A 21,387-nucleotide genomic window follows, 5' to 3' on the forward strand; every position below is an offset into this window, starting at 1 on the left:
GAGAGGCTCCCCCAATGTGTTCAGCCACAGGCCAGTCCAGAACAGGGAGTCTGGCTTCCACCTGTCCACGGGAATGCAGGGCAAGGTTCTCATTTAAGTTACAGTCCCTTTACCCCATGCTGGCACCTTAAAGAAGATGTAAATGTGATTTACTCCTACTTTAAAGCCAGAGCAGAGTGGTGTAAAGGGGGCTAGTGTAAATGGGGACCTGGGCCATAGGGTTTGCCCTCCAGATGACAACAATCTCCCATCTTATCAGCCACTGCCAATGACAGGATTCCAGACACCTGAGGCTTTGGATAAAGGGGAACACCCCCCCGGGGATCCTCCCCACCCAGATTCTCACAAATTGATACACTTAGCCAGATGGACAATGCTGTACCTTTCTGGCAGTGGAGAGGAAAATCCTTCTTGGCCCTTACAACAATCAGCTTTTTCCCTGAAGTACGGAATCTGATTCTCCTTCTCTTCCCAACCACGGCAGGATAATGACCTGAACCCCTGCACAGTGAAATCCTCCAGAGCGATTATCCCCTCCAAAGTATTTCCTTTTATTCTAAACTGGGCAGCCGCTGAGCTTGCTTGTGCTCAGCCTGGTAGTAGAGAAGCTTGACTGATGCTCAGTGTGCATCTCCAATCTGGATCTAGCCCATAAACTAGGCTCACTTACCTGTTGGGAGATGAAGGCAATTTGCACGGAGGATCTGTACCTCAGCCTGATGCTGAAGACACTACTACGCTAGAGGTGTGGAGACCCACTTCAACTGAAATTAGGAGCAGAAATACATCTATGAAAGAAGTGGGTGTGCAGCTGAAGGGCTGAGGCGTGTTTGGGCTCCTCTTCCTACCCGTGAAGGTTATCCCTGCCTGCTCTGACGGGCATCCTATAAAAAGTAGGAACAGTAGGCTAGAAACAAAGCTAAGCCTTTCCAAGAACGGAGAATTCTTAATGGTTTGAACCAGAGAGCAGTGACAGAAATACTGTGTTCTAGCCCTGGCCCTGGCAATGACTTGATATGAGACCTTGGGAAAATCAGTTAACTTCTCTGTGCCTCAGTCTGTCCATCTATAAAATGAGTCCAATGCATCTTCCCTACCTCCTTGGCAGGTGCTGCTGAGCTTTACTGCTCATAAAGCAATTTGAGATCCTCCAATGAAAAGGAGAGTAGTCGTGTTTATGGATTGCCTCTCTCCAGGGCCAGCGCTATCATTTAGGCAGCCTAGGCAATTGCCTAGGGCGCCAGGATTATTCAGGGGGTGGTATTTTCTGGGGGTGGGGGAGGGGGGGCGGCAGGTGGCTCTAGTTGACCTGCCACAGGGCATGCCTGCTGAGGGTCTGCTGGTCCGTGGCTCCGGTGGAGCTGCCGCAGTCACTCCGTAGGAATGACTGTGGCAGCTCCATCGGAGCCACGGGATCAGCGCGGGGGACGGCAAATGGCCGTGTGCGTAGAGCACGAGAAACCCTAGCGCTGGTCCTGCCTCTCTCTTCCCCCCGTCCCCACCCGGCCTGCGATGTGACTATGTCATGTTTAATACAAAAGGGACAGGCAGCGCTAGAGCAATAGATATTTATTTTTAGAGGAAGATTTTAGAAAGAACAGTCTTATTCCTCTTGTTTTGCATGCTCAAACCTGCTGCCGATAGCATGAGAATGTTAGCGAAGCAGTCACGTGTTCAACAGGGCTTACTTCCCCCAGTTGGCTTGGCATGTACTGAGGAATATTCAGCCAGGCAGGTAATCCAGTTGCTCTGGAATGCTCTGGGTGGGACAGTGGGTCCACTCAGAATAGGAGCTGCTCCAGCACCCAATTTGTAGGATCAGAAGGGTCTGAATTGGATTGGGTACCAATCAAGAGGGCATGCAGTCATTTGGCTTACTCTGTTGTTTGGGTTTAGACTATCTTGCTGCAATTGATGAAGCAAAAGGCCTCTTACTTTGAGGCACTACAGTCTGCAAATGGCTCTTTGTGATTCAGAAACTTTCTTTGCCTCCCCCTCCAGCACTAAGTCCTTTTCCCTTGCTCGTTACAAAAATAATTAACAAACCAAACTCAAAAGGTGAAATGACTGAAATGAATTCTCTTCTTTTCTCCTTGTTTCTCTTTTTGCAGAACTGAAGACTATATGAAGTTATCCCTAGCCTCCTCCTAAAGGCTTTTCCCTTGGCATCTTAAAGGCTTGAGAGAAATACCAAAACCAACCAAACACACAAACAAATGAAAAAACAATAAACCCTCAAAACTCGGGACTTTCTCCTTGGCTGAAGTTGAGGTCTTCAAAATAACTCCTTGTGGTATCAAGGTTAAGGAGAATCTCGTGCGTGCGTCCCTGGGCACAACCAGGCTAGAGCCGTGACTGGAGTTGTGTTTGGGGGGGTTCAAGACCTAATATGGGACTGAGACCCCCCAAACAGAACCCAGAGTGAACACCAGAAATTCAGTGAGTCTATTGAGTTGTGTTAATTACACTCTGTCTGCCCTTTCCTGACACCTGTATTGTTCCTTTAGAGGAAATGGGCAAAATCCAGATGTTATCTTAGATCCACCCAGATGTTATACCCGAGTATCCAACCCATTTCTTCCGGGGACCAAACTCATCCTTTAGCTTTGAAAATTACAGCTGGAGATTTAAAACATTGTTTAGCATTGGAGGTGAGGGGTGCGGAAGAGGGTTTGATAGACTATCACTGGATTGACTTAATCTTGCTCTGTAATCGTTTCAGCAGAGAGCTGATCCTTTAGTTTAGGTAGAGGGAAGACCTAAGAATCGAGATTGGTTTGTCTTGTAGCTCTGCTGTTTGTGGTGACTTCCTGTTTAGGATTCCAAGCTTTGTTAACAACTGGTAGTGCCTGGATTTACTTTTCCCTGCTCCAGTTCCCGACAGGGACAGGGTGGAGGAGGTAGCCCTGAAATTGAGGGCTCCTTCTGGATTATGATGAGTTTCTGGGGGTGCCAACTGCATTTCCCATTCCCTTCTCCACACCACCTTGCTGTTCTAATGCTCCCTTCTCTTTCCCATTCCTTTTTGTCACTGTTGCTGGCCTGCCTGCTTTGCTCAAGATTCAGCTCCTCTTCTGAGATTTGTCATGTACAGGAGATGAGCTCTGATGGGCATCAGCACCCGCTTCATTGAGATCTAACTTCAAATAGGGTCAGGTTGGTTTGCAGGAAGTCCTTCCATGGGAAGAGGGTTTTAAGTCCTCTGCTAATATCACTTCCTGTCCTGCAGCATTACAGCGTAGTTGGAATCTGTCCTCCAAGCTTCCCTTCATTTTTGTGGAGAGGCCGCCTCTTAGCTAAAGCTTCAAACATATCAAAAACCAGGCTGCTTTGTTTTATTCCCACACAGACAATACTTGAAACTATTTACTCGGTCGTTCTTTGCAGCGCCTGGGTTTGGAGAATGTTTGTCTGTAAAAAGGGCTTATTTCACAAATGGCCAGAGGCTTCAGCTTTAAGGAAGCTGCCCCTTCCAACCCGGTAACTGCTAGCACATTAAATGGATTGCTTATGAATCCTAGACACACAAGGCCGCTCTGCTTCAAGGTACTCAACATGACTGGCCATTCTGTCTCCAATTCGTGCTGGCTGGCAGATTTGACGTTCCAAGCGTGTGACTATGCAAAGAATGCCTTATATACAGATATTTTTAAGTTATATGGCAAAATGTACATCAAGCAAGCAAAGTCTATAGCCAAGCCCAGATTTTGCAAGTGGCAGCGAGTTAAGCTATTTCTTTAACAACAAAAAAGGCTGTCTAGGTATTTTTTAACTTTTTTTTTTTCATCCAAAGGTGGCTCGTACACAGGACTGTAATTCTAGTGGCTTGAAACTGTAAATTGCCTTTGTTCAGTTCAATAAATCTTTGAATAGTTTATTTGGATGGGCATTGTGTTGTTTTTACCTTTTTTGCTTTTTTCCCCCCTACTTCTCTCTTCCACAGAACTTGTCTAGTGGTGATTTATAGTATTACAGCTGGATCACATATTTCACTGCTTTTGCTGCCTTAGCAGGGAATTCTTATTCATGTGAAAATACCCAATAAGGACTTGTCGTACAGAATGTGGAGGAAGACATTGTCCTTGCTGCAGCAAAATAATCATGGTGCTTTTATAGGGTGTTACTACTGTGGAAAGCAACAGAGCAATTGTAAAGTCTTACTCAGCAGATTTGCTTCCTATATGTGCCCAGAGCCAGGACTTTAGTGACAGAAGGCCAGACAGTGATGTCACTCTGCGAATAAGGGTATCTTACTACACACGCAGTCCCATTGACTTCAGTGGGAGCAGAGTTAGGACAACACTGTTAAAAATTACACCCTGAAACATTTTGATTTTACTTCTGTTGGAGCTAGGCAAAGTCAATGGAGCTGGGAGAGATGAGCTGGACTCTATTTTTGCTCCTTCACCATCCATAGTATTCATGAAGTTCCAATTGCAGAATCTTTGGCCAAGATTTTTAAATGTGACAAGTTTATTTTGGGACCCTCCATTTTTGCCACGCCGAGACCTTGTAAAGCAGGGGTTCTCAAACTGGGGGTCAGGACCCCTGAGGGGGTCGTGAGGTTATTATATGGAAGGTTTGCGAGCTGTCACCCTCCACCCCAAACCTCACTTTGCCTCCAGCATTTATAATGGTGTTAAATATATTTTAAAAGTGTTTTTAATTTATAAGGTGGGTGGCACTCAGAGGCTTGCTGTGTGAAAGGGGTCACCTGTATAGAAGTTTTGAGAACCACTGCTGCATGGGGACCTAATTTTCAGAAAGTGGATGCTCAGCACTTTCTGAAAATCAGGTCCATTTGCAGGGTCTCAAGTTAGGTGTCTCAAATCATTAATTACTTTTGAAAATCTTGAGTTGGAATTTTCAAAGGGCTAAGGGAATAAGGAGCCCAAATACCATTGATTTTCAGCAAGAGTTCAACTGTTTTGAAAATCCCAGCCTTAGCCTATTTTGTAAGTGATGAGTGAAATCCAAGTGCATTGATATTGGGTTGAAACAAAAACAAAACAAATAAACAAAACATGTTGAGACTTTTCTGTGACCACACTAGAAAAAAAGTGTTTGGTCACTGAAAGCTGCAATTGTGTTTAGACTTTTTCTCAATCTATTAAGGTTCTTGGAACAATAAGGAAGAGAACCAGAACTAGTTTTTATTCCCAGCTGAAATAAACTTCAAAGATGCCTGTGTAAGGAGAAGAACACATACTGGTTTTCTCCAGACTAGATAGGAGATATGCCCCCTGGAATCCAATTAAGTTCTGAAATAAAATATAAAGATCTGTAACTGCTCTGCCTCCCTTCCTTTTTCCTATTCTGAAAAGGTTAGTGTAATGTGTTCTCATGCAAGTGAGTAAAGTATATAAGAGATAATGGGATTCTTGAGGGTTATAGACTTGAGATGCCATTGGTTCAGTAGGGGTATAATGACCGCTCCAAGCCACGGCTGTAGAGAGAAGCTTTCATTTCATAACAAAATGATCCTAGCTCATTAACAGGATATATATATATAGTTTTTAAATGCTACACCCACATGCATTTTGATTGTAGAACAAAGTAATTGGCACAATAACTGCTGCTGTTTGCTAAGCTCTGCTTTTTCAGAGTTCTGTTTCCCCTGCAATGTTAAAGCAGGGTGAGAAATGCAGCTCACTTGTCACCACTTCTGATCGGTATTCGTGTTTATCAGTAGATGTAAGGAATACGCATAACCCTTCCAGTTCCAGGTTGTGCTTTACAGACTGAAAGCGCCTCCATTCACCTGTGACTGTGGCCCATCTCCTACCATTGATTTTGTTTTTTAATGCAAAATTCCCAATGGGATTGCTGTTGATGGATCAGTGCTGTGCTCTTTTGTTTCACATGCAAATTGAACCTGTTTCTGTCTTCTCTAGGGAGAGCAGGGAGGTGAGGGAATATTTTTTTTATTGGTGAAAGAAACAAGCTTTCAAGCTACACAGAGCTTTTCAGGTCTTTTGTCTGCTCTACGCACTTATACCACTCCCATTGCCACAACTTCTAAGCAGCTTCTCCCTTAAGTCTATTCCTAAAACTGTGATTTCACTACCAAAAAAGGTGTATTTCTACATCAAGGTAACTAACTCAAGGTAACTATCTAGATGTAAAATCCTAGTGGAGACAAAACACAGATACATTTTAATTCCTTGTATCTAGTTGAGGTTAACCCCAGGTTCGGAGGGGAAGGGGAGGTGTTATAGGATCGACCTCATCTAGCTATATTGACTCATCTCCAGTAGGATTTTACACTGATATTACTATCTTGATGTAAAATCACATCTTTTAGTGCAGTGAAGCCATAGCTTAACGCCGGCTGAGTTCTGATCTTCCATCTTCCTGTGCTTGTGAGATTGCCACTTGTAATATCTGTTTCCCAGCACAACCTGCAGAGACTCATTCCATGGTGGTATCGTCACCATGGAGTGAAACAAAATTCTCATGCTTTCATTTGTTAGCGAAAACTCTTGCTGCAAACTCACCCTTTGTCTGTCTTGGCTGCAGAAAAGAGTCGCTAGAGTTTATTACCAGGGCCAGGTGCCAGAATATCTGGCAGGTAAGGAAGGCACTTGTCAGGATAGGTTTGGCAACTGAAATGAGAATGAGATTCTACTACTATAGATAGGAAGGCTGGCTGTGCCAGAAGCAGAGAATCCTGGGAAGGTGGGTTTTGGGACGACAGAGAGTGAAGGCCAGTCTTCCACCCACTGTCAGCAGCCTACTCCAGGGAGCAGTGATGCTGGCGGGGGGGGGGGGCGGTGTTTGAATATGTGCGGACAGTACCAGTTCTGCATTTCTGACCTGCTGTGGGTCGACGGACTCTGTTCTCATGGGGGATGGAAGGGTAGTAAGAGCTTTGAGATTTAGATAATAATAGCAAAGCCTTGTTTCGCCCTTGTTACAGTCATAACACCATGGCTCCTTTAGTTCTTATAATCCTAGGCAGGAGAGCCAAGGACTGCGTGTAATAGGTGGGGAATTTGCTGCACTCTCAGGGAGACTTGCAGTGAGACCAGATCAGTCCTGTAACCAATCCGAGCTAGTAATGAAACAGTACCCTCTCCTCCTTCCCACTACCAAAAATTAGGAGTACGTATAACAGACTATGTCCATGTGCTAGGTCCAGGGCCAACTCCTGATGCCCATTACTCAACACTGAAAAAAAAACTAGTAAACCCCAATGCAAGACTGACTTCTCTCTCTGATCACTCATTTCCCAGTAGCAGACTAATGGTTTGTGTACACTTGAAAGTTAATTTGGATTAAGGTAATATTTAAAGTGCAATAACTATTCTAGCATAACTCCATATGTGGACACTTATTCCAGAATACGAGCATCTGCAGACAAGCCCTAAGAAAGCTCAAAATAAGGGGGTATGTCTTGGAATAAAGCTGGAATAAAGAGTTGGATTTTGTGTGTGTGAGAGAGAGAGAGAGAAGTGGGTATTAAGGGTCAAATCCTGCTCATTTTATACGTGCAGGTTTGCTGAAGTCAGCAGGACTCGTAAGGTGAGCGTCCTATCTCATTTGACTCCATCAGTGCCTCTTGGAGAGTGGCTATTTCTCCTTTTATTTTTCTTCTTGACAGGGTTCAGAGAGAGCAGCTGACTGCCATCTTCAGGCTCATGAAGGAAAACAGTGAGACATTTGGAGAGATGTCTGAAGGAGACATGAAGGAGCAGCTTAAACTTTATGATATGTAGGCTCACAGCCACTACAGTCTGTGGCCTGCCTACTGCCTCAGCCCTTGTCATTCAAGACACTGGAGACTGTAGTGCTATAAAACTGTCACTAAATGTATAATCAGTTTCATATTTTGGATGGTTTGCAAAAATGTATAGGCCTCTGAAATATTTCAAAGACTTGTAATTTCTATCCCTTTTTACTGGTTTTCCTAAAGGAGCTATTGCTGTATTTTCATCTCATGCAGAGATATTTCAGCTCTTTCTGGCCAGGTAGTAAGAGCCAGACCGTGCAGCATGGTGAAATTTTTACCTGCATTCTGACTATGCTTTGTAAGTAAGTATTTCTTCACTCTGATCCTCTATCATCTTGGTGTCTAAAGGAATCAGAATAAAATAAAACAGCAGCTGCTGCACATGCTAACATGGATAAAATGGGAGGTTACCCTCTTAGGGTATATCTGCACTGCAGCTGAGAGTGTGCTTCCCAGTGTGCATGGACAAACACACACTAGCCTGAGACATGGTGGTACAGGAAGTAGCTTGGGCTAGCCACACAAGTACAATCAACTCCCTGTGTACACACCTGGGCAGCTAGACTAAGCCACTGCCCAGGCCAGCACAGCCACACTGCTATTCCTGCTGCATTAATTCAAGCAGAGCTAGCATATATCTGTCTTCCCAGAGTGGAGAATATGCTCCCAAATGCAACATATACACTTAGTCAGGATCATCCCTATCGATTATTCAAACAGTATGGGGCTGATGTCAGATGATTCACCAAGTTTTTTGGCTGGAAACCAGTGATTCTGAAGGAGAATAAAGCTACCAGGCACAGTATGTGAATAACTTCTGTAAGAGCATTTTTGCGGTCACCCAGACCAAGTATCTCCTTATGGGTATATATACTGCATCTATAATCACCATTGAAACCTACATGGAACAGAATGTTCAGTCAAACTATGTTTCATGCAAATAACTTTTCCATTCCAGTCTGGGAAATTTTATTCCGTCCCCCACCCCAATATTGCTGCTCCATAAGAGTGTGGGGCAACTGCTGTTTTACTCATCACATAATGCAGCAGCAGAAAATGCCACATCCATTAGAATTTTTGAGTGGAAGCAAGACAGTGGCCATCTTTGAAAATGATCTTTGGTCAGAAGCAAGATGATGGGAAGCACAGTGAGAAACTGATTTACATCTATGTTATAGTCCTTTGTGAGAGAGAGTGAGAGAGAGCAGGTTTTAGATTTAGTTAAGGTAGGTTGTAGTTGTAGGTGGAGGATGGGTGTCAGATCAGGTGATGAAGCTAATGGTGGAGGAGACAGGGAAGAATATCCAAAGTTTGGGAATACTGTTCCTTGGATGAAAAATGTGCTTGTAATGTAATATTCAGTGTGGATCCTAAACATGGTCCTGGGCCCCATATAAGGAATAGAGCACACTTCAAGAACACACATAAAATGGGGTATTCGGTCCTGCTCCTGGGTGCCCAGCCATGCTCTGCCAAGAAAGGAGAGCCACCAACATAGATGCCAGCAGGCAAGAACACATGTTGCAGATTGTAAGGTCTTTGTGGAAGAAACTGTATTTGTTCTGTGTTTGTGCAGCCCCTAGCACAATGGGGCCTGGTCCATGATTCAAGCTCCCAGGTGCTATCATAATAGAAATAATAACAATTAATAAAGGGGCATCAGCATCAAGAGGGGCTGAATTAGACATTTCTCTCACACTCTGGTTCCCAATCCCATTGTTTATTAAATAAGTAGCCAAATCTAATGCATTGGTACTTGGATTAGGAATCTGTTTCAGTTTCTCGTATCTTTACGGGCACGTCCCTTCCTCCTCCAAACACTATCCTTTCAAAACAGGTCAAGATGGTTCTTGCTGATCCTCCTGAGTGCATAGGCTCTGCCCATCAGTCAGCCTGAAGAAATACCATGTAACTTCAAGCAGTTAACAAAATTCACTGGTAAACACACTGCCAAAAGATGCATTGAAATTATTAATAGGAATTACCATGCCCAATTTGGATTAAAATGTTTGTGGGAAAATCCATTTCATGGAAGCTCTGTGAATTCACAAAAAAAGGGCATGTTTGAAATGTGTTTTATTTCATTATAAGTATTTTGAACAGCTCTGGCCAGACATTGGCACTTTTAGTTTATCAAGAAAATTGTAGTGCATTCCATATATTTGGTATGCACCAGTTTCTCTCTTATTTTACAAAATCTTTTAAAGCCCTTGACATCAGGGGACATTTCCTAGTTTATGCCACTGTTGATGTCACCCAACATCCATTTAACTTCTTCCAGCCCCATTCTAAGGAATAATCGCTTTAAAAACAGATTTCTTTATACTAGCCCTTTTAAGTCTGAGAAACCATCTCACTGGCAGAACACTTCTTCCCCACGTATATTCCATAATACAATAACATATAACTTTTTTAAAACATCTTTCCAATTTTTTTCACTTGGGTGGAGGACTTGCCTGCAGGCATATTTACTACAAGATCATGCTGGCTTAACCATGAAATCATGGTTTAATTTGACTTTCATGTCTGAAAATCCTGTAGTTTCAGGATTATTCCTCTGGCTTTTTTTTTGTTTTTTTTTCTTTACATTTGGGTTGCTTCTACACAGATGGAATTCTGACAATCTCCTAACAATACACTATCCCTGATGAAGCAATGGTAGAAGCACCAGCGTAGCCCATCTGCTGGCACTTTAACCCTTGTCCTGTCTAACCCTGTTTAGAGGTAGTTGACATGGATGGTTAAAATTCCAGCAGTGGTTGTGTAATGGTGAAAGATTCTCAGAAATTTGCCAGAGCTAACAAGGCCCAAATTTAAAAAGAAATGAAGCCAATTAATCTACTATCTCCCTGAGCTACGCTAAGAGCATAATAGTTAATGGGACTGTGAGATTAGAACCTTTTGCTGTTTTAATGTTCAGTTTCTTAACGTGTGGGGAAAACAGTGTACTTTCTTAGAAAGCTTTAATAAAGATAAGCCTGTTGTACATCTATCTGATAGTAGTTTGTCTTGTAGAATAGAAACACAGAGTTCGAAAGTACAAAAACTTTGGGGAAATTCCCTTCTTTAATAAAGTGACTACAAGTTTCCTCTTCACTTCTGATCCATCAAAAGGGGCATGTCTGCACTGGGAATTTACCAGAATTACTATACCAGTATAATTATAGCACTATAGTTATACTGGTATAAAGACATTCTTATTAGGAATAACAAAATAGCCATTTTCTCCTAAGCTAAATAGAAAAAAAGGCCACTGTTCTACTGAATAAGTGTCTTCACAGGGAGCTAGACTGGTATAAATATAGCAGTATAATTATACCAGTATAGTAATGCTGGTAAATTTTCCTGTTTGGCAAGCCCTAAAATCCAGAGGTGGGAGTTCAAGGAATGGCAATTCCCACTTGACAGGCTGTGGATTCAGTATTACAGATTTTTTCTTTTTAAATCTACAGGCCGTATCTGTGTAAGCTATGACAGGCTAAAGGACACAGTTAATTTAAATATTAAAAGAACTAAGATTCCACTATAACAGCCACTTTGAAAAGTATGCCTCAATTCTTTTTGAACTCATTAAAAATTATATGGGGTTGTTGGTGTCACTAAGCATAACCCTAAGTAACTTAAAAAAAGTGGAAGGCAATAAGAATATGGAGTCTTCCTGTTTAGGCCTCTGGCGAGCAAAAGTCCTTCTACGTTTGAACTCTAATTGATCTAAAAGGCTGGTGGATGGGAAAGGCCAGGAGTAACAGCCATTATCAGTTGCAACAGTTCTAATTGGTCTAAAGCAGAAATAATGAGGCCTGTGCACCTTTAGCAGAAGGACAAGATAACTTGCAGAAGGAAAACTTACTAATGAGCTGCCGAGGCCAAGATTACTTAATGCACCTGCGCTTATGTAACTGCTACAGGGGCAGGAAGGGGGGGAAGAAAGAAAGAGAAAAAAAAACTTATAAAAGGGAAAAGCCGCTTGTATTAGTGGTGCTGGGTCTGGGCATGCTAAGTCTCCCAGCACGACTTTGAGATCTCAAATAAACTTGTGTTTTGCTTTTCCACCTCGGTGTGTTTATTGGCGCTAAGCACTCAGGGCACGGACCACTGTTGTTTGCCTCAGCAGCCTATCTGCCTACAACAGGGTTTTCAGCTCCCGTGTTGATGTTGATAAGGAGTTTTCAGCAAGGAAAAAACTGATTAGCTGATTTTATTTTATACTAAGACTGTATAAATTCTTTGCATCAGGAACCCTCCTTTATGTTTGTACAGCACCTAGCACAGTGGGAAGCTGATCCACAGCTGAGCCTCTGCCACTATATAAACGATGAATAACACCAACAGGTAGGAGAAACAAAACTGATTGTACACAGGACGCTGGCAAACACACAGATTAAACATGCAGCCTGCCAAAGAGCTGCAGTGAGACCCTGCCATTGGAACCCCCAGGTAAGACCCCATGTGGCGGCCATAAACTGGTCTGTCACCAGGACCCCGCCTGCGTTGCTGCCGTGGCAACACCGACCTGCGAGGCCCCTGGGCGCCCCGACTTCACACAGGCATGCATGGGTGGAGGATCGAAGGCACTCCGCATTCCCAACTGCACTGTGGCTTTGGTTTGAACTGTCCCTAGCAGGCTTCCGTAGTCAGCCCGCGCAGAAAGACAGCTAGACTAGCCCCTGAACCCAGTACAGCGCATGCGTAGTCGCAGAGCCGCTCCGGACGAAAATATGTCTTGCCTCAGGAAGCGGCTGCGAGAACCGTTACGCACCGCGCGTGAGCAGTTTGGGACGCCTACAGCGCGCTCTGCGCATGCGCTCACGCGCGGCTGGCGACCGATGCTCGCGCTTTGCGCATGCGTAACATCTGGATTCGTCCCGGATATTATCGCTCTAAACTCTTTCCCTGCGCGGATCCAGAGAATGCCCGGATGGAAGGGCACAACGTTGCCCCGTGCATTGTGCGCATGCGCAGTGTCACGATGGTGGGGCTGGATATGGGTAAGTGATAGCTGTGTAAATCCGAGCCAGGTCATTAGGCGGCTGGCCCCGCCCCGCGGCTAGTTCTCACCTTCTCTCCCTTCTCTCAGATTTCAGGGACTGGCAGCTGAGGCGGCGGTGGCAGCAGCGTCGTCAAGGTAACCAGATCTGGTGCCTGCCCCGCTACCTCTCAGCCTGGGCCCCGTTCCAGGGCCAGCAGCCGTGGCCGGTCGCTCGCGGGAAGAGAGCGGCCGGCTCTGGGCAGCGGGGATGGCAGCCGCGGGCACGGGCGGCAGCCGCGGCCAAGGTGAAAGCAGCCGGTGGGAGCGCGGCATCGGGCCCTAAGGCTAAGGCGGTTGGAGCGGCAGACCCCAAGGTGGCTGGCGGGAGCGTGGGGGCAGGGAGCGCGGTGGGCCCAGCAGTGACGGCGGCCTCAGGCGGGAGCGCAGCGGAGACGGCGGCGGCCTCAGGCACCTCGGCGAAGGTGGCTGGTGGGAGCGTGGCCAGGGAGGCCCCAGACCCCATGGTGAAGGTGGCTGGCGGGGGCGTGACCATGGTAGCCCCGGGCCTCACGGCAAAGGTGGACGCTGGGAGAGTGGGGGAGGAGTTGATGGTGGTGGGTTTGGGCCCTGACCGGAGCACAGCAGAGACGACAATGAAGGTGGCTGGTGGGACATTGACAGTGACAACGACAGCAGCAACCTCAGGCCCTATGGTGAAGGCGGCAGGTGGGAGCATAGTGACCTCAGGGCCTTCGGTGATGTCAGGGGCCTCAAGCTCCGGAGCGAGCTGCCCCGCAGTGAAGGTGACCAATGACATCATTCAGTCTCCCTCTTTTGGGTCACAAACGGCCACCCCACTGCCAAAACACAACAGTGGGATATCTGTATCTACAGTGGAGTCCAACAGCAGCAGCACATTGGCTTTCAAGGGTTCTGTGGTTTCAATGGCAGCCACAAAGAGGCACAACAAGGTCCCTGTGTATGGGACTCCAGCAGCCAAGCTCCTCAAATTGCCTGGGCCTGAGGACAGCCATGGTCCAGCCCTTTTGGAAGCCTTCAAGACTGTGGTAGCAGCTGGTGGGAGTGGCTGGCTGGACCCAGTGGCAGTGGCTGCAGTGAAAACAGAATTGGAAGTGGGCTGTTCCTCTGAGGAGGACCTTGGAAGCAGGAGCAGAGAGACAAGTGGCAAGAGCAGTGAGCCACAGCAACTCACCTGGATCCCCACCCTACTTGTGACAGAACGCAAGAGAAAGAAGAAGCCTATTAGTCAGGAACGCACAACCTTAGTGAACCTTGTACCATGCACTGAGGATAGGATAAAGGAGCCTAAGCCCAATCGCCTGGGATCAGAGGACCCAGAAGAGGCCTACAATATGGAGCCCCTGTTGTCATTTTTCCCACCAGATTCCCCCATCAGAAGCATGGTACCAGGTGAGTGGAGTGGGAGGGCTTCAGCCTATGGAGTTTTATAATGCACTCCGTGGCAACAGAAGATGTTAAATGTGGGTTCCAGGGTATGATGCTTTATCTTTAGAGGTAGTCTGAAGATCATTTGTGTATGTTTTCCTGCTTCTTTATGATGTATGGGAGGAAAAACCCTAAAAAGAGAGATACTTATAATGGTGCAGGAGAAGAAGAAGAAATGATTCTGTGATTTTCTGTAGATCCCTGTTTCCTCTGGAAGACTATGGGTGACTAGAAAAAATTAAGACTAGGACATTTGAGAAGCCAGGCAACAAAAACCATAATTAACTGAGAAGAGGTAGTGTTTTTTATTTATTTTTTATTCAGACTGTTTAATATTTCTCATTTTTGTTAACACTTTTTTTAACTCAAATATCTGAGAATTCATTAGGAGAAAATAAATCTTAAATTATGGACCGGGGGAACTCCAAGCTCACATCTGAGGCTTCCAAGGAATCCTCCAACAAAAGCAGGGAACACACGGCACACTGCTGACCTTCCTGCCCCACTCCCACTGCTACACCTTCTCCATTTCCACATTGGCATTTCAGTCTTCCTCTCTTCTTCTTCTTCTTTCTTTGGTAGTGACTCTTCTTTTTTGCTTACATAACTGGGGTACTTTGGTACTTTGCAGCCTCTAACATCACTGTGGAATTACTACCATAACAGCGAATGAGTGGCAGGGAAGATGTTGATCTGTAAGCAGTAACTAAATAACAGAAAATCTTAGGCAGTTTGCATTTGGAGGTGCAGGAAATGTAAACTATTAATTGTCAAAAGAAGTCATCCTGTGAGCTGGAGATTACTTGTATGCAGTGTCATTGTAGTGGTTTCGGTCCCCGGATATTAGAGACTCTCTCACCAACAGAAGTTGATCTAATAAAAGATATTACCTCACCCACCTTGCATCTCTGGAGGTTACTTGACTTTCAGTGAATGAAGCAATGTCAAGGAACTGTAGCAAGGAGTGCATTGCAGCTGATTCGGAATGAAAAGGTGGAGGTGAGTGAGACAAGCAAACACATCTAATGTCCTGTGGATTCTAATTTCACAACTAGGGGAATTTGAGCCCTCATCCTGATTGCTCTTTTGGAAAAATGTAATGTATTCGGAAATCATCTTAATGCTAAAACAAAATTATGTCTTTCCCCTTTTGATTTTTCAGTGTCTGTTGTTGTTTTCTTACCTGAGGTTGTGTGACTTAATCTTTCTGTAATGCTTGATTTCAATCAGGAAATGTGGGAATTGTAGGAAGTAGTGATGGAAGTCATCTGTTCAATCACTTAGTTTACACACCTGCTACCTGACTAGAGCAGGATTGTATGCTACAAGATTTTTTCCCAGTGCTGTCTATAGGTCTGAATATTCCAGTCGATGGCGTTTCCACTTTCTGGTGGCAACATATATTAGGCTGTGTAATAGGAAAGTACTTACTTGTATTCAGCCTACTTTTTTAAGCTTTGGTCCATTCTTTGGGGTTAGTTATTACTTGAATTCAGGTTATGGCCAGAGGCCTCAGTCAGGATTGGGTCCCTGTCCTGATTCATTCTGTACATACCCATGGAAGATGATCGCTTTCTTAAGTGTTCAGTCCCCATGCACTACTGTAAGTTATTTATCTTCCTCCTTAGTGTTTATATTCTTCACATATTTGAATTGCTGCTTCTTGATTGAGTACCTCTTGTTGTGACTGAGGAATGATATCTGTGGTTGGCTGGATTTTTCTTTTTTCTTTTCTTTTCTTTTTTTTTTTTTTTAATTCCATATGAGTTCTTCCCATTAAGGCTCTTTTTTCTTTTCTCCTTCATCTGTTTTTGACAACCTTTGCTGCTTCCGGGTTCTATGTCTCCTTCCCAAACTCTGCTCCCTTTCCTCTTTGTGCTCACATAACATCCATGTATCCAGTTGTCCCTCTTCCAATTCTTGCTTGTATTGTGGGCAGATTGGAACAGGAGTATTAATAGGCAGAGTGTGATTTGGGAGTGAGTGACTGGAATTAGCATGCACTCTTGCAATATGAGAATGCATGCAGGACAGCAGTCCTACTGATGGGATATGAGGAATTAATACAGAAAAATGGGAATGTTCTGTGAAAATCTTTGCTTAAACTTGGTCATGGCAAGAAAATCGGTTGAGTGACCCTTTATAGAGATTAACAGCCTGAACAAGAAGAATCATTGAGGCGGACCCTCTCCTCCCCCCATCCCAACCTCAAAAACAAATTGACAACATTGTGCATCTTGTATGGGAAAGACATATGTGACAGTAGGAATAGGATTTAATTAAAACTCTGAGCCTGTCAGTGAAGGATGTTTGTGGGGAGTTTGCTTTGAGCTATAAGGGAAGTAAGATGCAATTTAAAGTATAGATCTAAGGGAAAACAGCCTGCTCATCAGGGGGTTGGTTTTTACTCTTTCCTTTGTTATAGTTTGGTACTTGAAAAACTGTCACACTTCTTAGTTTGGTCTTTATAGTTTTTAGTCAGCAAGGACTGGTGTTCCTGGGGCGGTGGGATATAGACCTTATAGGGTCTGTAAAATGATTAACTGTATGGTATTTTATTTTTAGGTGGTGATAACTTTATGCAAGCTGAACCAAAGGAAATATGGATTTGCGGCCATTCTGTGATTTTGGTGACAAAGAGGAGGGCAAGCACTCACCCACATGGGCTGCAACTGGGTTTCCCAAGTTCGAGTGCCTTTTTGTATTGGCATGGCATACAGGCAATGCTGTGGGATCAGCTCTTGCCTCTTCTCCATGAAATTTATTATCTCAGGTCTTTTCCATCAATTATAGTAATTCACCTTGGGGAAAATGATCTTGTGCAACACACCAGTATGTCACTCATTGTCAAAATGAAAAATGACTTGGGCATCCTTAGAAGGGCCTTCCCTGATGCCCATATCATTTGGTCTTCACTGTTGCCAAGGCGTTTTTGGAAAGGAGCCGAAAAACCAGTGAGCATAGAAAAGGCACGGAAGGGGATTAACAGGGAAATGTTCCATTATTGCAGTGAAAATGGCATAACATTTTTGAGACATGATTTAATCACTTACGATAAGCCAAACATGTTCCTGCCTGATGTAGATGACCTGTCTGATGTAGGAGCTGATGTTTTTACAGCAGATTTAAAAGGGGCCCTACATTCCTGCCTGGGCTTTGGTAAAGGCTAATCTGCTTTTGTCTGGGGAAATGAATTTTTCAGGACTGTTCCATGACATCCCATCTGTGCACGGGAGTCTAGATTTTGGGGGGAAGGGAAGGAGATGGTCATACCAGTTTAAAGCAGCAAAGCTTTCACTTTCAACTGACAGGAAGGAGCATTTTGCAGTTGCGTCCGCATCCTGTTGTCTTTGGCAAGTTCTCAATGTGGCAAAAGTTAAGGTGGGTTTGGGTTGCCCACCCATGGAGTTTCATAGGTCTGTGCACAAAAGACTGTAGTAACTATGGAGTTACTGCCCCCTTTCCCTTGTGAAGAGGGGAGATTGAACAAATACATTAACTTGCTTATGAGGTTATGTTCATTGTGTTTAATTTTGTTCATTTTGATCCCTCATAGCAGTATTCTTGTAGACAATAAGATGTAATTCAGGATTAACAAGTGTCAAATGGCTTGTTTGCATGTTTCTAGCTTAAAATAGATGTGTGGAATAAACCTTTTGTTTGTTTGGTGTGTGTATATACATGCATGCACCATAACACATTTAAAATGTAAGTGTGCAGCATGATATGTTGTCTCTTATGCTTTGGCATAATAGACTATAATTGTTGGAAAGTTAGGGACATAAGCAGGCCTTTTGAGTGGAGCTGCAGATTTTTGCCTGGAGCTGGAGCACAGCTCCAAAGCCCTGGACATTAGGGCTCTTGACTAAACAGACTGTTTCCACACACCCAATAGCAATTGTATTCGTAGAAATGTAGGGCTAGAAGGGACCTCGAGGTCATCAAGTCCAGCCCTCTGTGCTGAGGCAGGACCATCCCTCTGTTTAAAAACTTTCAAGGATGCCAATTCCACAACCTCCCTTGGAAGTCTATTCAAGTGCTTAACTACCCTTCTAGTTAGAAAGTTTTTCCCGATAACCAATTTAAATTTCCCTTGGTGCAGATTAAGCCTATTACTTGTTGTCTTACCTTCAGCTGACGTCGAGAACAATTTAATCACTGTCGTCTTAACATCGGGGAGGACTGTTATCAGGTCCTCCCTAGTTCTCTTTTCTTAAGACTAAACATGCTTAGGGTCTCCTCTTCTCTTCCCTCCTCCCCACCCCACCCCACCGATCAGATTTTTCCAAACTTTTTGTCATTCTTGTTCTCCTTTGGACTCTTTCTAGTTTATCTATATCTTTCCTAAGTGTGACACCCAGAACTGATACTGTATTCCAGTTGAGGCCTCACTAATGCCAGACAGAGCAGGACAATTACCTCTGTTTTATATATGGCACTCCAGTTAATACACTACAGAATGACATTAGCCTCTTTCATAACTACATCACGCTGTTGACTCATATTCAGTTTGTGATCCACTACAATCCCCAGATCCTTTTCAGCAGTACTGTCACCTAGTCTGTCATTCACCGTTTTGTAGTTATGCATTTGATTTTTCCTTTCTAAATGTAGTACTTTGCACTTACCTTTACTGAATTTCATCTTGTTGATTTTAGACCTATTTTCTAATTTGTCAGTCGTTTAGGATTCTAGTCCTGCCCTCCTACATGCTTCCAAGCATGGTGTCAACTAGAAATTTTATAAGCATCTCTCCACAGCGTTATCCTTGTTGTTAATGAAAATAGTGAATAGTTCCAGACCTAGGACTGACTCCTGTGGGACCCCCTAGATTCATCCCTACCAGTTTGACAGCAAATCATTGATAACTACTCTTTGAGTATGGTCTTTCAATCAGTTGTATACTCACCTGATGATGATTTCAAATGGACCGCATTTACCTGTTTTACTTATGAGAATGTCATGTGGGTCTGTGTCAGAAGGCTTACTAAAAATCAAGGTATATCATGTCTACTTCTTCCTCTCATCCACTAGGCCAGTAACCCTGTCAAAGAAGGAAATTAGGTTGGTTTGGCATGATTTGCTATTTCTTATAACCCTACTATCTTGTAGGTATTTACAAATTGATTGGTTAATAATTTGTTCCAGAATCTTTCCATGCATGCAAGTTAGGCTGACTGGTCCTCTTTGTTCCCCTTTTTAAAGATAGGTACTATTTTTGCCCTTCTCCAGTCTTTGAGTTATTCACCCAGCATCCATGAATTCTCGAAGATACTTGCTTTTGGTTACGAGGTTGCTTCAGCTAGTTCCATAATACCATAGGATGAATTTCATCAGGACCTAACAACTTGAATATGTCTAACTTATCTAAATGTTCTTTAACCTGTTCTTCCCTATTTTGTCTTGCATTCCTTCCCCTTTGTTGTTAGTATTGTGACCCAGTACTCAACACCATTAACCTTTTTAGTAAAATCTGAAGTGAAATAGGCATTGAACACTCAGCCTTCCTGATGTCATCAGTCATTAGCTCTGCTTCCCTGCTAAGTAGAGGACCTACACTTTCTTTTGTCTTTCTCTTGCTCTTCATGGTTAATCCTGTGTTAACCCTAACAAGTACATAGGGCTTACAAGTATCCTCTATCCCACTCTCTCATTTGAGTCTAGCTTCCATCTAGTGTCTGACTAGTAACGGGACACTGATTCTGTAACCTTCTCTGGAATAGAAGGTTTGACAAAACTGGCTTCCTCACCATCAGTTGTTCTGCAACCTGTCCTCGAATAACACATTAATTTCTGGCTATACTCAAGAACTCTACCTTCCAGCGCACCACTGGCTTGGATGCTGACCTGCAAACAAGTCACTTACCTCTTTGTGCCCCTCATCTTTCATAGTCCCATTTCAATTTTACCCATTTACCTACCTCAAGGGGTATGTTAAATATATTAAGTGCTCAGTAGCTAGGGACTATAATTTTTTTTTGTATGTCTGTATAAGAACACATAATTAGTGGGAATTTTCTTATGAGGGTCCAGTGAGAAACATTCTCTTGTTTTGAGATCATTTATATGAATAGCGATCAAAGAGCTGACTGTTGAAATGTCATCTAATTCTTTCCCTGTGTTTGTATTAAGCCTACAAGTCATTGCTTAGAGGGATCAGAGTAACACTGTTGATAGTATGCTGGCCAAAGCATGTGTATATTTTCCTTATGAAGTGGCTTATACTGAGAGGTCATCAGACTGGGAATGGCAGTAAATCCATGACTTCCTGTCTTTGCATGGAAGTCTGGAATGGGGGTGAAAGGGAGTTGAAATACCATAAGCTTAATTCCCAGAAATGGGCAAGAAGAAAAGTTGTCCATGTTACCTGTGCATCTTTTGGAAGATTTGGGGTGGTCTAGGAGGTTTACAAAGCGCCTCTAAGGCAAGAATCTCCCAAGAGTGGAGAAGTTGGCTGATTACCTCTTTCAATTGGCGGTACATAGTTGTTGAGCATTTTTGTAGGTGGAACATATTTGTAGTGTGAACAACACTGTAACTTTTTATATTAATAAAGCTACAGTTTTTGTGTTCTCTTCAAAGCTGTGATATATCTGTATGGCTTGGTGAAGTGCCGACTGGTGTGTTAGCTTTCTGCAGAATAACAAAACCTTGCATGCGTTTTGCTTTGCATTGCAACCTGAAAGTTAACATGGAGGAAAGAGCTGTTCCCGTTGTGGAGGAATTTTAAGTAAAATTCATTACTACATCATAAAGATAAGCAACAAACCCTGGCATTCCTTTGGTCTTCAAGTAGGACTGACACATGCTTACAATTTTTTTTTCACCCCATTTGGTTTCTGTAATGGCATTCTATAATGCAAATCTTGATGTCTGTCAGTGACACCCAGAAATGATAATGCAATTAAAATTTAATTTGGCAAGCAACTTTTCATTTCATACTATAGAAAAACTACTTCAGACTAGTTCTGAGTAAAACTTTTAATATAGCAATTAAACTGCCAGGCTTTTCCCTATGTCTGTGCCCGTATTTCTATGAATAAGACTTCATAGGCCTAAATGTCAGTGCTCCATAGTAATTAATATGGTAGTAAAATAAATTTACATAGTATTTCTTTGTAAATGCTGTGGTAGCCTTTCACTTAGAGGCTGGTACAAGCTAATGTTTTTGATGGTTCTAGTCTTGGCTAGAACTCGCATGTGGTATTGAGATATTACA

General features: G+C 43.6%; 2 protein-coding genes across 5 annotated transcripts in view; both read left to right on the plus strand.

The window, feature by feature from the left end:
- MXRA7 (matrix remodeling associated 7) overlaps nucleotides 1–11,784 on the plus strand; it is a 56,392-nt gene extending 44,608 nt beyond the window's left edge. Inside the window, exon 4 of one of the 3 annotated variants that reach the window (XM_032792819.2) lies at nucleotides 7,604–11,784. In XM_032792819.2, the coding sequence (XP_032648710.1) occupies nucleotides 7,604–7,718 (115 nt within the window). In that variant the 3' untranslated portion in view covers nucleotides 7,719–11,784. Of the gene's footprint in view, nucleotides 1–2,111; nucleotides 3,878–7,603 lie in introns of those variants that run through there. The other 2 variants (XM_032792818.2, XM_032792820.2) reach the window with 2 other exon arrangements.
- Nucleotides 11,785–12,638: 854 nt separating this feature from the next.
- Nucleotides 12,639–20,749, plus strand: LOC116832222 (uncharacterized). 2 transcript variants are annotated; one of them, XM_032792816.2, is made up of 3 exons: nucleotides 12,639–12,720; nucleotides 12,810–14,132; nucleotides 16,734–20,749. In XM_032792816.2, the coding sequence occupies exons 1-3, from the start codon at nucleotides 12,651–12,653 to the stop codon at nucleotides 17,336–17,338; spliced, it is 1,998 nt and encodes a 665-aa protein (XP_032648707.2). In that variant the 5' UTR covers nucleotides 12,639–12,650; the 3' UTR covers nucleotides 17,339–20,749. The 2 variants fall into 2 exon arrangements, with proteins under 2 accessions (XP_032648707.2, XP_032648708.2); XM_032792817.2 differs by lacking the exon at nucleotides 16,734–20,749 and having other exon boundaries at nucleotides 12,690–12,720; nucleotides 12,810–15,062.
- The last annotated feature ends 638 nt before the right edge of the window (nucleotides 20,750–21,387 follow it).

This window comes from Chelonoidis abingdonii, chromosome 13 (assembly GCF_003597395.2).
Source record: "Chelonoidis abingdonii isolate Lonesome George chromosome 13, CheloAbing_2.0, whole genome shotgun sequence".
NCBI classification, from domain to species: Eukaryota; Metazoa; Chordata; order Testudines; family Testudinidae; genus Chelonoidis; species Chelonoidis abingdonii.

Bases quoted from the DNA above. Each gene is read 5' to 3' on its own strand.
- LOC116832222 (XM_032792816.2), top strand. From the start codon at position 12,651: ATGGAAGGGCACAACGTTGCCCCGTGCATTGTGCGCATGCGCAGTGTC. The intron at 12,721-12,809 runs GTAAGTGATAGC...CCCTTCTCTCAG, and splicing joins GATGGTGGGGCTGGATATGG to ATTTCAGGGACTGGCAGCTG. The intron at 14,133-16,733 runs GTGAGTGGAGTG...TTTTATTTTTAG, and splicing joins CATCAGAAGCATGGTACCAG to GTGGTGATAACTTTATGCAA.